Below are 12,383 nucleotides of genomic sequence, written 5' to 3'. Positions count from 1 at the left end.
CCTGTGAGGGCTATTGACCCGGGCTACAACTTCTTGGGTTGTTTTGGAGCTGTCGAATCTTGGTACGCGTTTTCCTCGACTTCCTAGTGAGCGTAAGCCCTCGAAGCTTCTTGACATTTTCTTTCCTTGTCTCCCGTCCTGCTCTCATTACTACATGGGGGACATACGAGACCATTCTGCTTGCACTTAGACTCGTCTTTTTCCTAGCCTACAGTTTTGATGAACCCTTTACCCCTTATTCTTCCTTCTTGCTTTTGTGCCCGAAAAAGAAGCAAAATTCTTTTACCTTCCCTTACAGTCTTATCCTTCTGTGCACTACTCATCTATCCAAGTATACCAGCACCACTCCCTGCTTGCTTAGCTTGTGCTCGCCAGCGATCAGAAAGTAGGGATGGTGAAGCTCTTAACTCAGAGAACACCGATAACACAATGAACAGCAATCATATTATCTATTCCAATTAGAAACAAGGGATTAGTTTACACAAAGAGTGACATCGTAACATTAAGGTTCTGTCTTCTGGTTCAGTCATCGGCACCGTGCTTCGGTGTCCTTGGGCAGTTATTTATGTCCCTGAGATCCAAACGCTGTCAATGTGAGCAAATAAGACTTGATCCGGATAAGCAAGCACTAATGTGGCACAGTGCCTTAGTTGTTCTTGGGCTAGAAGCGTTATTGTTTCACATATTGAACTCCGAGACCTTCAAGAAGCAAGTTATCACTATGAACAAGTCAACACTTGACGGTTGCAGATTTTCCCTAATATATTGATAAACTGGCGCTGTATATCTAGTCCTTTCCCTTAGTCCTGCTCACTTTGACCATATTATTTGAACTATCCCTCAGCAGAGAATGTAACTTGATGGTTGCCACTTTTTACTGCTGCTGTGGCCTTTGCTACTGTTACTCTCCGCTAAGCATTCCCACCAGCCAAAAAGCAGTCTATATCTTGCCCCTATCTACTAGCGCAGAATGCGACCTTGCGCGGGCATCAATTTATGCGCATAGCCAAAGTTCTTTGACTCCTCTGCTGTGAGTGAATTAGTATCCATTCTTTTCTGCTCGACGCACCGACAGGCCATTATTGGTCAAGTGGTCAGTTATTTGATGTACTGTCCAGTTTGCCGGTGTTGAACGACACATATGACAGAAGAGCTCTGGTTATGGATCAAACTGGCAAGTAACTTCGACTAATGGCCAGCTGAGTTGATATACACCAAGTTGGACTGCGAGATGTGGATATAGCTCCTGACTGGAATCGCCACTGGGCGGTTTGTGGACAACGCGACAGTTCTTCCACCAGCAGATAACATTTCACTTGTGAAATCGTGCCCTCGGGCAGATCCTATCGCTAGGCTTCCGATGGACACAGTCTTTCATAAGAGAAAAAAAGCACAAGATCAGGTGTTATGTCCGATCGACCATCTTTTCGAGTGACGGAGCATCCTTTCCTTCCCATGCACAATGTACACGGAGCTTAACCCTTATTTAGGGTTCGAGGTGTAGGAGGGGCTTTCTTTTAGGCATTGGAAGCAACCAAGTCACATACTTGGCCTGGTGCTGACTGCCGAGTTCCTGGTCTCTTAATGGAACGGGGGGATTGATGTCTGGCCATCATAGAGCGTATACGTTTCTTCCTGTCCATATTAGACGCATTAGAGATATAAGCGGTCAATTTCTGGGGGATCTCTTTTAGCTTTCCGGGAGGCATGTTGACTTGAGAGTTATTATTGTTCGTCACATCGTGCTGGCTTGATGACCCAATGTCTCAAGACCAAGTGCAAGGTGGTGGGTCCTGTGGGGGGAAGTGGTGAAATTAAACAACAAAATTGCTCCCAACATATAGATATATTTGTATGGATCCGTAGACAAAAGCCACATAAAGCATCGAGTGATAGAGTTGGTCAAACAAGGTTTGTGATGTAGATCCACTGAATTAAGCCCAGGTTTTGTGGTTACAAGACTCTTTATCTTCAGCTAGAGCGGTGTGCTGTCCTGGTGTTGACTCGCAAACACCAAAGGGTTAGGAACGGCTACCCTCGGGCGTTGCTGGTCCAACCCCGCCATCTAATGGCGCCGCCCCTATCACGTACACAGGCTGATGGTTACTCCAAGCGGAGACTAGAATCCTAGGAGAATGGAACGGACCCTTGCACGGCATTGACCGATAAACCGTGATCCCATATCTAAGCTTTTTTTTATCCTATCTACACTAGCTGTCTCCTGGCAGAGTGTTCTTTCTCCCGTTTCTCTCATTTCCGAAGTTTCTGCAAACGTCAGCTTTTGAAGCTTTCAGCGCACACACCCATCTACAGACGTCACCCCGTTCTGGTCCATCTTGGCTTCCTGACACGAAAACATCGTGCTCCCTGTCACATCACCGTTACGGCCCACATTTGCCCGTCCACATGCGGAGCGCATTCCGGGCTCACGCCGTCCACAGGGCATTGCCGCTTCAGTTGCGGTCATCATCTCCGACGGTAACATCAGCGACATGCTTGGTGTTACGTCGCGAACAAGCCACAAAACTGTCACGAATCCGACACGGCGGATCTCATCAATCGCGTGACCTTCACTCTGAAGCCGTCAATGCCAGCACGGCAGCCCCTGCGAGCCACATTGCCCATCAACATGAGCCGACCGTCGCAGCCATCACCACGCCGCCCCGGCACAGAGTTACTCTTGCCGAGATTCGGGAACGCCGGGCCAAGGCCGGGAGGTTGATTGCTGGAACAGCGGCGGCCAGTGATGCGGACATGTTCAAGGGCCCCGTAAGTTAACCCTAACCCTTGCTCAACCCCTGAAACTTCTGACTTCTCACTCCTCAACACATGGCTCATGAACATCAAATGACGGATGACCTAGGATGAGTTCATCTGATGATTGACGGGGTTTGAGCCCACGTATGTATAAATGTAAAACTAATTAAGCTTACTATCTAGGCTACAGGCAAACCCCTAGCCAAGCGCATGGACCGTAAGTCATTCTTCTCCCTCAACTCACTTACAAACCACTCAAAGCCTAACCCCAACCAGACCACCTCACCAAAGAATCCACCCTCCGCGCCCCCTGCAAACTTAAGCAAGCCGCCAAGCACCTCAAACAGCCTGGCCTCATCTCCCTCGGCGGTGGTCTCCCCTGCCCCGAGTACTTTCCCATCTCCTCGCTATCCCTCCGCGTCCCAACCCCTCCTCATTTTTCCGAATCTGACACCCTCGGCCCCCGCGGCATGGACATCACCATCGAGAAGTACGAGGCCTCGCGACCGACGCCTCTCCCCGAGCGGCCAACGGCTTGGGGCCCCAAGCCCGCTGAGTATGACCTTTCTATCGCGCTGAATTATTCGCAGGCGACTGGGTCTGCGCAGATGACCCGCTTTGTGACAGAGCATGTTGAGTTGATTGGGGCGCCGCCGTATGCGGATTGGGGGGTGTGTCTGACGGTAGGCAGCACAGGTGCCTTGGAGCAGGCGCTGCGAATGTTCTGTGCCGAGGGAGATGGGCTGTTGACGGATGAGTACAGCTTCTCAACGGCACTAGAGACGGCTGTGCCGTTGGGGGTGAATATTGTGGGTGTGCCGATGGATGCCGAGGGGTTGTTACCCGAGGAGATGGATCGGATTCTGAGCGAGTGGGATGTAAGAAGGCAGGGGAGAAAACCGCATGTGTTATATACCGTGCCAACGGGGCAGAACCCGACGGGGGCGACGCAAGGGGAGAAGAGGAGAAGGGAGATTTATGAGGTGTGTAGGCGGCATGATGTCTTTATTATTGAGGATGAGCCGTACTACTACCTTCAGATGGCTAAGCCGGGTGAAGAGAGCGTGCGCGAGGCGGATGTGGAAGAGTTCCTTGATGGACTGATCCCGACGTACATCAGCATGGATGTGGACGGGCGAGTGCTGCGAATGGACTCTTTCTCCAAGGTCGTCGTGCCCGGGTCGCGCATGGGCTGGGTGACGGCATCGAACCAGATCATTGAGCGCTTCATTCGCCATGCTGAAGTCGCCAACCAGGGTCCCAGCGGCTTCTCACAAGTCATCCTACACAAGCTACTCGATGAGACATGGGGCCACGAGGGCTACTTTAAGTGGCTGATGAACCTGCGTGGGGAGTACACCAAGAGGAGGGACGTCATGGTGGCTGCTTGCGAAGCATTCTTGCCCAAGGAGATCGTCAGCTGGGATCTGCCGATGGCGGGCATGTTCCACTGGTTGAAGGTAAACCATGAGAAGCACCCGCTTGCAAAGAAGAAGAGCGTGTTGGAACTGGAGGAGGAGATCTTCAAGAGCTGTATTGCGAAGGGTGTACTTGTCGCCTGTGGGTCTTGGTTCCGGGCAGAGCATCACACAGCTCCGTCACAGCTCTTCTTCCGGACAACGTTTGCCGCCGCGACACCGGAGAACATGAGGGAAGCAATCCGGCGGTTTGGCGAGGCGATCAAAGAGAGTTTCAAATTGTAAGAGAAGGACGCAAAAGAGGAAGTGTAAGACTCTTGACGAAGTTGTAAGGTGGTAATGCAATTTTATGAGGGTTTATAACCAGGAGACCGGACTTCGCAAGAACAGGAGTGAAGTTTCATGCATCAGTACTCATGGGTAGCTTCACATAGACGACTATATATGCTGAGCGGCTAATGAACGGTATCATCATGTTCCCCATCCATTAACGGATAGTGATAGGAGAACCTACCCTGTGATATCATGACTATATATAGAAAGTCAATGCCCCTCAAGTTCCCTTGCCATTCCTTACCGACATCCACCCTTTTTTACACTAACATCTTACTTCTCCCCTTGAGCCCTGTTGGCCTGCCAAAATGCAACTTTGACGCCGTCTCCCGGCTGCAGCACGACCTCCGCTCTAAGCTTCGGGTTGCCCCCGTCGATGGGTCCCATCAGACTCTCAACCCGTTCATACCGCTGGAACAACCTCGTCAGCACATACGCCATCTCGGTCAGCGCAAACTGCTGGCCGATGCAGATACGCGGACCGCCGTTGAACGGGATGTACTGCCATGGCTTCGGCTGCCAGTGGAACCAGCGATCGGGAGAGAAGACTTCGACAGGAGGGAAGTTTGGTCCAACGGGAGGATACAGGTCGGGACGGCGTTGCATGCAGATCGTGGAGTAGGCGATCGGGGTGTTCTTGAGGACTTTGACGGGCTCCAAACCGGTCGGGCCGCCACCGCGAGGGAGAGTGGTGTCTTTCAAGGCTAGACGAACGCTGCGGAGTGTTAAGTGTTCATTGATTCTTTGGTAGATTTGACGTGGAATGCTTGCCATGAACTTACTTGAACGGAACGACGGGGTACAGCCTCAGGGTCTCGTTCATGACATTTTGCAGGTACTTCATACTCTTGAGATCTTCATACGTTGGGCAGCGGTCAGGACCAACGACCGACAGGATCTCAGCCCTCAACTTAGCAAGACACTCGGGATGGCGCGCCAGCTCGTAAATGGTCCACGATAGCGTGCATGCGGTCGTATCGCGGCCTGCGAGCAGAACGGCGATGAGTTGGTCGTGCAGCACGGTACGGTCGCGTGTGTAGCCTGCCAGAGCATGTAGGAACGTGTAGCCCACATCATTCTTGCTCTTAGTTGCCAATTCTTCATCGCTCAACTGCAGAGCTCGATCGATGATAGTGTCGATAAAGCTGTTGATGACCCTCATACCCTCCCAAAAAGTCTTGCGAGAGACAAGCCGATTGAGGGGGCCAGCGCGCGCGATGAGACTCTGCACACGCTGGACTTCGCCGAAGGCTTCGGCAAAGTCCTGAACCGGAGTGCTGTAGACATGAGGGGTCAGGCTCATGCGTAAATCAAAGCAAGATAGACATGTCAGAAACTAACCTGAGTGACTTGACATCCTTGCCCAACAAGAACTCTGTCGAGGCATCCAAGGTATACCGGAAAAACAGATCGCTGATGTCAACTGGCCTTCCGTTACCGGCTCCCAAGTCGACGGGCTGATCTTCACCATGGAGAGGGCCGCCATTGGCAATGGCACGGAACAAAATCTGCATATGCCGCTCGAAAACATGAAGATCACTAACCCGGTCCTTGATGAACTGAGGGCGGATCAATTGCCGGCTGCTATGCCAGAGGGTGCCGTCGGTAGTGAAGATGCTGTCGCCCAAGAAGTCCTTCCACTCGTTGTGGAAGGTCTCGCCTTTGCCGTAGTCGTGGAACTGCGTCGCCAGGATGGCCTTGATGTTCTCATGATCTATAGTGAAGATGATATTGCGGCCAAACAAGCGTGCTTCAAAGGTGTTGGAGCCAACTTTCTTGAAGCTCTCCCGCCAAAAATCAAGGTTCTTGTACTTCATGGATGCCCGGACACTGGTCCATAGGAAGTCAAGGCCTGAATGCATGTTAGTGTTAATTATGCAGTGACGCCTACCCTAAGCAATGACGGGGCCTGCCCACCAAAAGGGAGTTTGGTCGACATCCTGGGAGCCCTGGCACCGGGCAATCTGGCCAACTTGATCTCTTGCCATGCCGGCTTGATGATTAGAGTGTTAAGCAGCCAGGCCAAAAACAGTCCTGGCACTAAGGCCAAGACAATCTTGGGTGAGATATGGCCAATGAAGGTCTCAATCAGACCCATCTTCGAAGACGAGGATTCTCTTATAGCTGATTCCGTGTTCCGACTTAAATCTCAGGGGAGGGACTTGTGTCTTTTGCAACAAAGACTTAAGTGGCCAGTTGCTACAGAGATGGCAAGGGGAAGATTGAGTGGTCAAGGACTAAAGGCTGCTCAGCAACCAAGAAGATATCAAGATTGCATCCACGGCCGGCCCTGTAGTCCGAGAGATGGAAAGCACACAGTAGAGCTGGATTCAGTTCAAAATGTTTGCAACCAAGGACAGACCGTAGCGGGGTTGAACCCGGGGTCCTGAGTGTTTTAAAGCCAGCCAATTTGGATGCAATGCCGGATCGTTTCCGGCCAACACTCGTCCATCCCAGACACTGTCACAACGGACAGAACCATGGCCAGACCATGCGGGGGAAGGGTGGGCGGACTTCATACCAATCCGAAATCCGAGGACCTCATACACACTAACACAGCAGGGGCGAGGAATGGTGATGCGACCCTAACGGCTAGTGTCTCTACGTTCCAAGTCAGTCTGGCCCCGTTGTTTTGGCTTGACAGGACAGAAAGAAAGCCATCGGAGCCTCTTACAAGTCTCTGCTTTGTGCACCTGTGGGAACTAACCCAACACTATCCAACAGCTCGTTGTGGAAATGGACAAGGTTTTGTATCCAAAAAAAAAACCGGACATTCAGGGAATTCGGGTAGATACTCGACTTGGACTGTTAGATCGGAACAACGCAATTCAAGCGTCGAATTTGGTGGTTACCGGGAGCATATTGCCTATCTGTACCAATAAATGTTGGTAAGAAGGGCAGATCTGCCGTGTAGCATCCATGACAAAGCTGTTCCCAGTCCTCACGGGAGCCACAGACCAAACAAAGCACGCGATCTGCGGGACCTCCTAGACGTCATTCTCCAAAACTTGATGGAATTTTTGACATACCGGGCATATTGGGAAGCAGCTCGGGACGTGCGATCCACATCTCAAACTGTCAAAGTCCGGGGACCTGCAGGTTTGAGTTTAGCCCCAACGATTACAACTAACAACAACCCCGCAAAGGACGGAGGGAGGAGCCGAGGTTCTCCACTCGTGTTTGACGTAGGTACGCGCTCGAATACGCTGTTACGGTGTGCCAACCCTAGCTGCCGGGAATCTTGTGGTCAGTGGCGTGGTCTCAGTCTCAGTGACACTGTGGAACGCGCGGGACGCGTTGGCCCTTGTCGAATAGCATGCTCGGTAATGTTGTCAATATCGAAATATCCCGGAGCTGATCGCTGGAATTGAGAACTAATGGGCTCCCGATGACGATTTTGACATTTCAAGCTCTTACTGGCAGATGGAGTTCTGGCGGTTGAAGGAGGCTGCCATGTCGCTAACGGGCAGTCAGGAGAAAAACCCGGGGCCCCGCAGGACACTAGCCTTGAAGAGCTTCGTAGCCGCTCCGATCCTGGGCCCTGATGGCACGTTCACAGTGCTGATACTGTCAAGAGCTGTGTATGGAGCTGCCGAACTGAATGGGTTATGCTTTGTTGATCAACACGATGGAGATAATATGAGACTTACCTCTTGTCAACTGACTCATTCAAACCCTCCAGCAGACTATGTGGGCGGATGAACTTTCCTCTACTGACAACTTACACTATAGCCACATCTCAAAACCCTTCCCCTCACTACAGTTTTTGATCCTCTGGAAAATCTCCGCTTTTACTCTTGATTTGTTTAGCACCCACATCCCAACCCTTGAAACCCCGGCTCTTCAAGGTACGTAGATCTCGGACTCATGCCGATACTAAAGGCTAACATGATTTGAGTGCGGATAGCAGGTACAGGTAGTGTTCTAGTTACTCTGCTAGGTTGCCGGGTCGCCGTCATGGAACTCCAGTTACAACCGACTCGAGCAGGCAGGTGGTATCAGGAGGACTGTTGCTGCCAACAAACCAGACCCCTGCGTATCGAATACTACCCCTGTGCAAGGACACAGCCGCTTTCCAAATCACTTTTATTATGGCACTCCATATTGTTCCTAGAGACTATCAGTATACGGATTTGACCTCTTTCCTGATCACAGTCTCTTCTAGGGATTGGGACGAGCTTTGACGAAATCTTGTCTAAACGCCTCATACAACCCAAGACCTCAACAAATCCCGGCATGTTGCAATGCGAGGGCTTGCCATGGTTACGTTCCGCGGGTAGATCGGATCCTTCCCGAATCCTTCGCAACGTCTTACTCATGTCTATATCTCGGGTCAATTCCGAACATGTCAAGCCAAGACAACGTTACATAATTGAGGCACCCTGAGATACACATCCGTAAGTAGTCCATTATGTATTCGCCCCCTATTTCCCCCTCAGCCTATAAAGTGGCCCAAGCGATATTATACATTGTAAAGCAAAACCCTTTTTAAGTCCTCTGGATGTAAATAGGAAGACGGGAAAGAAAAGGATAAGAACAAAAGGAGGTATGACCCCTCCTCAGCCAAGCAAGAACACAGGATGGAGAACCAGACTGGAGTATTCTAATTCGGGTTTTCCCACAGACATTCTTCAGGACTGCGCTGGGTGCAGAACAGCTGTGTGAGCGGTGCTGCCCTGATGCCTCTTGCCACCATGCGCTCGCGCCATTCGAACAACCGTGGGGCAACCTCCAGCTGGCTGCGGTTTTGTCCTGACTCCAACTTGTTTCCAGACCAGAGCGCTTCGCCGGCGGCACTGGCTCGGGGCCAGACGAGAGGGTCAAAGTTCAATGGATCGATCGTCTCGCTCCAGGCTGCGACCTCACCGCCGAGCACCAGCTTCGCTTGTTCGGCTGTGAGATTTGCCCTTGGATCATGAGAGTAGATGCGCTGCCATGACTTTGTGGGACCACACCAGTCATTAAATGGCCAGCCCCTAGCGTACTCATTGTTGTCAAAGAGGACCCACTGGCCGCGGCCGCAGTCGAGGTACTTTTGATAGCATTTGTTAGTGGCCATCCTTGCTTTTCATTACAAGCTCTTGTGAAACTAATCGACTTACCCAGTAGTTCACATTGCTGTCAATTACCCCGTATCCTTTGCTTGTCACGTTCTGTACTTTCCCATCCCCCGTCCACGTTTGCACGATCACATCTTTCTCCAACGCAAGGTTATATTTCTCAACCGACTCCTCCCAGACAATCGGTGTGAGCTTAGCATCGCGGACTTGTTTATGACTCTTGTCAAAGAACTTCTGCAAAAGTGGTTTCAAAACGTCCTCCTTGTCAGACTTTACAGTGTCATCCAACGTATAGGCCTTGTATTTGATTTCGTCACCGCCCGTGTGGAAGTAGCTGGTGTATTTCGAAATCCTTGGAAAGAGGTCGTCAAACAGCCTTTTAACAAACTCGTCGACTTTCGTGCTGTTGAGCTTAAAGTTACCGCAAGGCGGCTGAGCGCAATAAGCATCATATGGCCTGGCATTCCATGCCGTAATGAGCTCTGGGTGGCTGAGAGCGACGGAACCGATGTGGCCGGGCATATCGATCTCGAAGTAGACTTGGACACCACGCATAGCACCGTACTTGAAGATCCTATCAACGTCGGTTGGAGAATAAGTAAATGCTGGGTGATGGGCACCCTTTTTGTGTAACTCCGGCATACTGGGAATCTCGAGCGGCCACGATTGTGAATCGGTGACATGGAAGTGTAACCTGTTCATCTTGTTCCATGCCAGGGCATCGATAGTGCGCAGGATATGATCGACGGGGAAGAAATGACGAGATGTATCGATCAACAGGCCCCGATGGTCAAACTTTGGCTCGTCTTCGATCTCCACTGGGGCGTACGGCGTGTACCAAAAAGTGCCGGCTGAGTGTTGGTAAAAGAGCTGGATGAAGGTCTCAAGGCCGCGGAGTACGCCGATTGACGAAACAGCCGTCAACTTGACTTCTCCGTCCGCACTCAAAGTCAAATTATATGACTCGTCCACTTCTCCGGCCTTAGGTTTTAATATTTTCTCGCTGTCGTCCTTGCCTGTCTGCGTGATCTCAAGCATTTTGATCCACTTCAGGTTCCCATTCACGTCAGGCTCAAACTTGTCGCCAGGCTTGTGCAGCATCCATGGAACAAACTGCTCTCCGAAGAGAGTAGAGAGTGCCCGGGATACACCAGCCCGGACGATGTCGTGGCTGTCGAAAGTGGCAGCCTCGTAGCCGAACGTGTACTGCGTCTGTTGGTACATCAAAGATTTAGCAGTCATTCCCTCTCCGGGACATACATGAGAGTGGGACTGAGGGCCGTAAAAAAGGGGAGAGGAAGGTGAAACGATAGAACAGAGAGCAGTCCAGCATACAAGATTGTCATTATACTTGATCTCCAGATTTTGATGTAGAAACAAGGTAGTATTGCCCGTCTTGAACTTTTTGGGTATCGGCCAGACGGCCACAACGGGCTGGAGCGCAATGAGAAGGGCGCAAAGCGAAGAAAGTAATAACGACCGCATCATGACAACTTCATGAGTTCTCAATGTTTTCGATGACTCGCTGATTATTGATTCTTTGCTTGTTGGTGGGTTGGGATATCAAAAAAAATCACGGGGAGGGAATGGCTTAGCAAGACACTCAAGAGTCAGCTGCGAGATGAGTACGCAGATGAAGGGGTAAGCAGCACAGCGCAGACAAGGCGGGCAGGCAGTGGAATGTTTATAAAGCCGGACCCTTCTTTTTCTTCGTTCTTCAGGCCTTACAACCTTTGCCAGGGGCTCATTATCTTGTGTATTATCCCAGATTAGGGGAAAACGGTTGGCTGGGGGGCAACCAATCGGTCCCAGAATAAACAGCCCGCAGCGTTGCACAGTGGCACAGGCTGGCCGCAGTCCCTGGGAGATGCTTTGTGAACGGGTTTGTGATGAAGATTGGCGGGACTGGGGTCCTTGATGGAACGGGAGACTGCGCGTTGCTCGCAACGGTTGGTTTTGGTACACTTGCACCCGAGACAAAAGTCCTCAATGAACGGTTGGTCAGCAGCAGCTTCCCAGGAGAACACCTGGAGAACGCACACACTGACCGACCGACCCACGAGAGAGAAAGGATGTATGGCTCTGCCGCGGCGCTGGTCAGCTGCCCTGATGCTCTTTCTTCCAGTTGTGAGGGAAATGAGGAGTATGACTAAGAACATTGAACGTGGAATGATCGGACAACGCTAATTCAAATCTTGGAACTGGAAACCGCAGAGCTGCATGAAGGACAGGACACTTGCCCTGCTGGCCACAGCAGCGCTCGTCGTTGGCATGTGCTGTTGTGGAGCATGTTGCCAGCCTGCCAAGTCTCCGAGTAAGCCACGTCTAAGTGCCTGCCTGTCCTTCCTTTTCTGGTCAGCCACACCCCCCAGGCAGTGATCAGCCCTGTTTGTGTCAGGAGGGGAAGGATGGGCAGAGCAGGGAGTCACCGTAGTGCATGCCGTGGTGCTTACGTAGTATCTAGCACCAAGTGGCATATTTGTTATCATTTTTTTTGTTAATTCATTCATTGCTTTTCTTCATGAACTTTATTCCAGATCAATTGTCTGGAGTGAGCATCCATCATGTAAACACTTAGGCATTTGGAAGTCAGCAATCCCAGTCCAAAACTGGAGCAGTCCCCAGATCATCCGTCGATCATCGATTGGATTCACTGGCGGCTGGTTGGCACAAGTGCCAGCCTTGAGGATGTGGCACTTTTGCCGAGTCAGTGCTGGGCTATGCTACGGGCTGGATGGGTGCCCAGCTCTCGGCCCGGGAGATCCACTGGTTCAGAGTTTCCCATGTTTGCCGGCTGATGTCCCCTTTGCTGTTT

At 51.3% G+C, this 12,383-nt stretch overlaps 3 protein-coding genes across 3 annotated transcripts; 1 reads left to right on the top strand and 2 right to left on the bottom strand.

The window, feature by feature from the left end:
- Nucleotides 1-2,406: 2,406 nt before the first annotated feature.
- CTHT_0057710 (aromatic amino acid aminotransferase-like protein) lies at nucleotides 2,407-4,460 on the top strand (the record flags this gene model as incomplete). Its single annotated transcript, XM_006696028.1, has 3 exons — nucleotides 2,407-2,769; nucleotides 2,941-2,974; nucleotides 3,034-4,460. 3 exons carry the CDS (start codon nucleotides 2,407-2,409, stop codon nucleotides 4,458-4,460), a joined length of 1,824 nt encoding a protein of 607 aa, XP_006696091.1.
- Nucleotides 4,461-4,781: 321 nt separating this feature from the next.
- CTHT_0057700 (uncharacterized protein) lies at nucleotides 4,782-6,606 on the bottom strand (the record flags this gene model as incomplete). Its single annotated transcript, XM_006696027.1, has 4 exons — nucleotides 4,782-5,223; nucleotides 5,291-5,785; nucleotides 5,850-6,360; nucleotides 6,426-6,606. The coding sequence occupies 4 exons, from the start codon at nucleotides 6,604-6,606 to the stop codon at nucleotides 4,782-4,784; spliced, it is 1,629 nt and encodes a 542-aa protein (XP_006696090.1).
- A 2,505-nt stretch (nucleotides 6,607-9,111) lies between these two features.
- On the bottom strand, nucleotides 9,112-11,053 carry CTHT_0057690 (uncharacterized protein; the record flags this gene model as incomplete). Its single annotated transcript, XM_006696026.1, has 3 exons — nucleotides 9,112-9,540; nucleotides 9,611-10,780; nucleotides 10,904-11,053. The coding sequence occupies 3 exons, from the start codon at nucleotides 11,051-11,053 to the stop codon at nucleotides 9,112-9,114; spliced, it is 1,749 nt and encodes a 582-aa protein (XP_006696089.1).
- Between the last annotated feature and the right edge of the window lie 1,330 nt (nucleotides 11,054-12,383).

Source organism: Thermochaetoides thermophila (genome assembly GCF_000221225.1).
Source record: "Thermochaetoides thermophila DSM 1495 unplaced genomic scaffold scf7180000011820, whole genome shotgun sequence".
NCBI classification, from domain to species: Eukaryota; Fungi; Ascomycota; class Sordariomycetes; order Sordariales; family Chaetomiaceae; genus Thermochaetoides; species Thermochaetoides thermophila.
The sequence above is the reverse complement of the archived record's forward strand: the minus strand, read 5'-3'. Positions and strand labels throughout refer to the sequence as shown.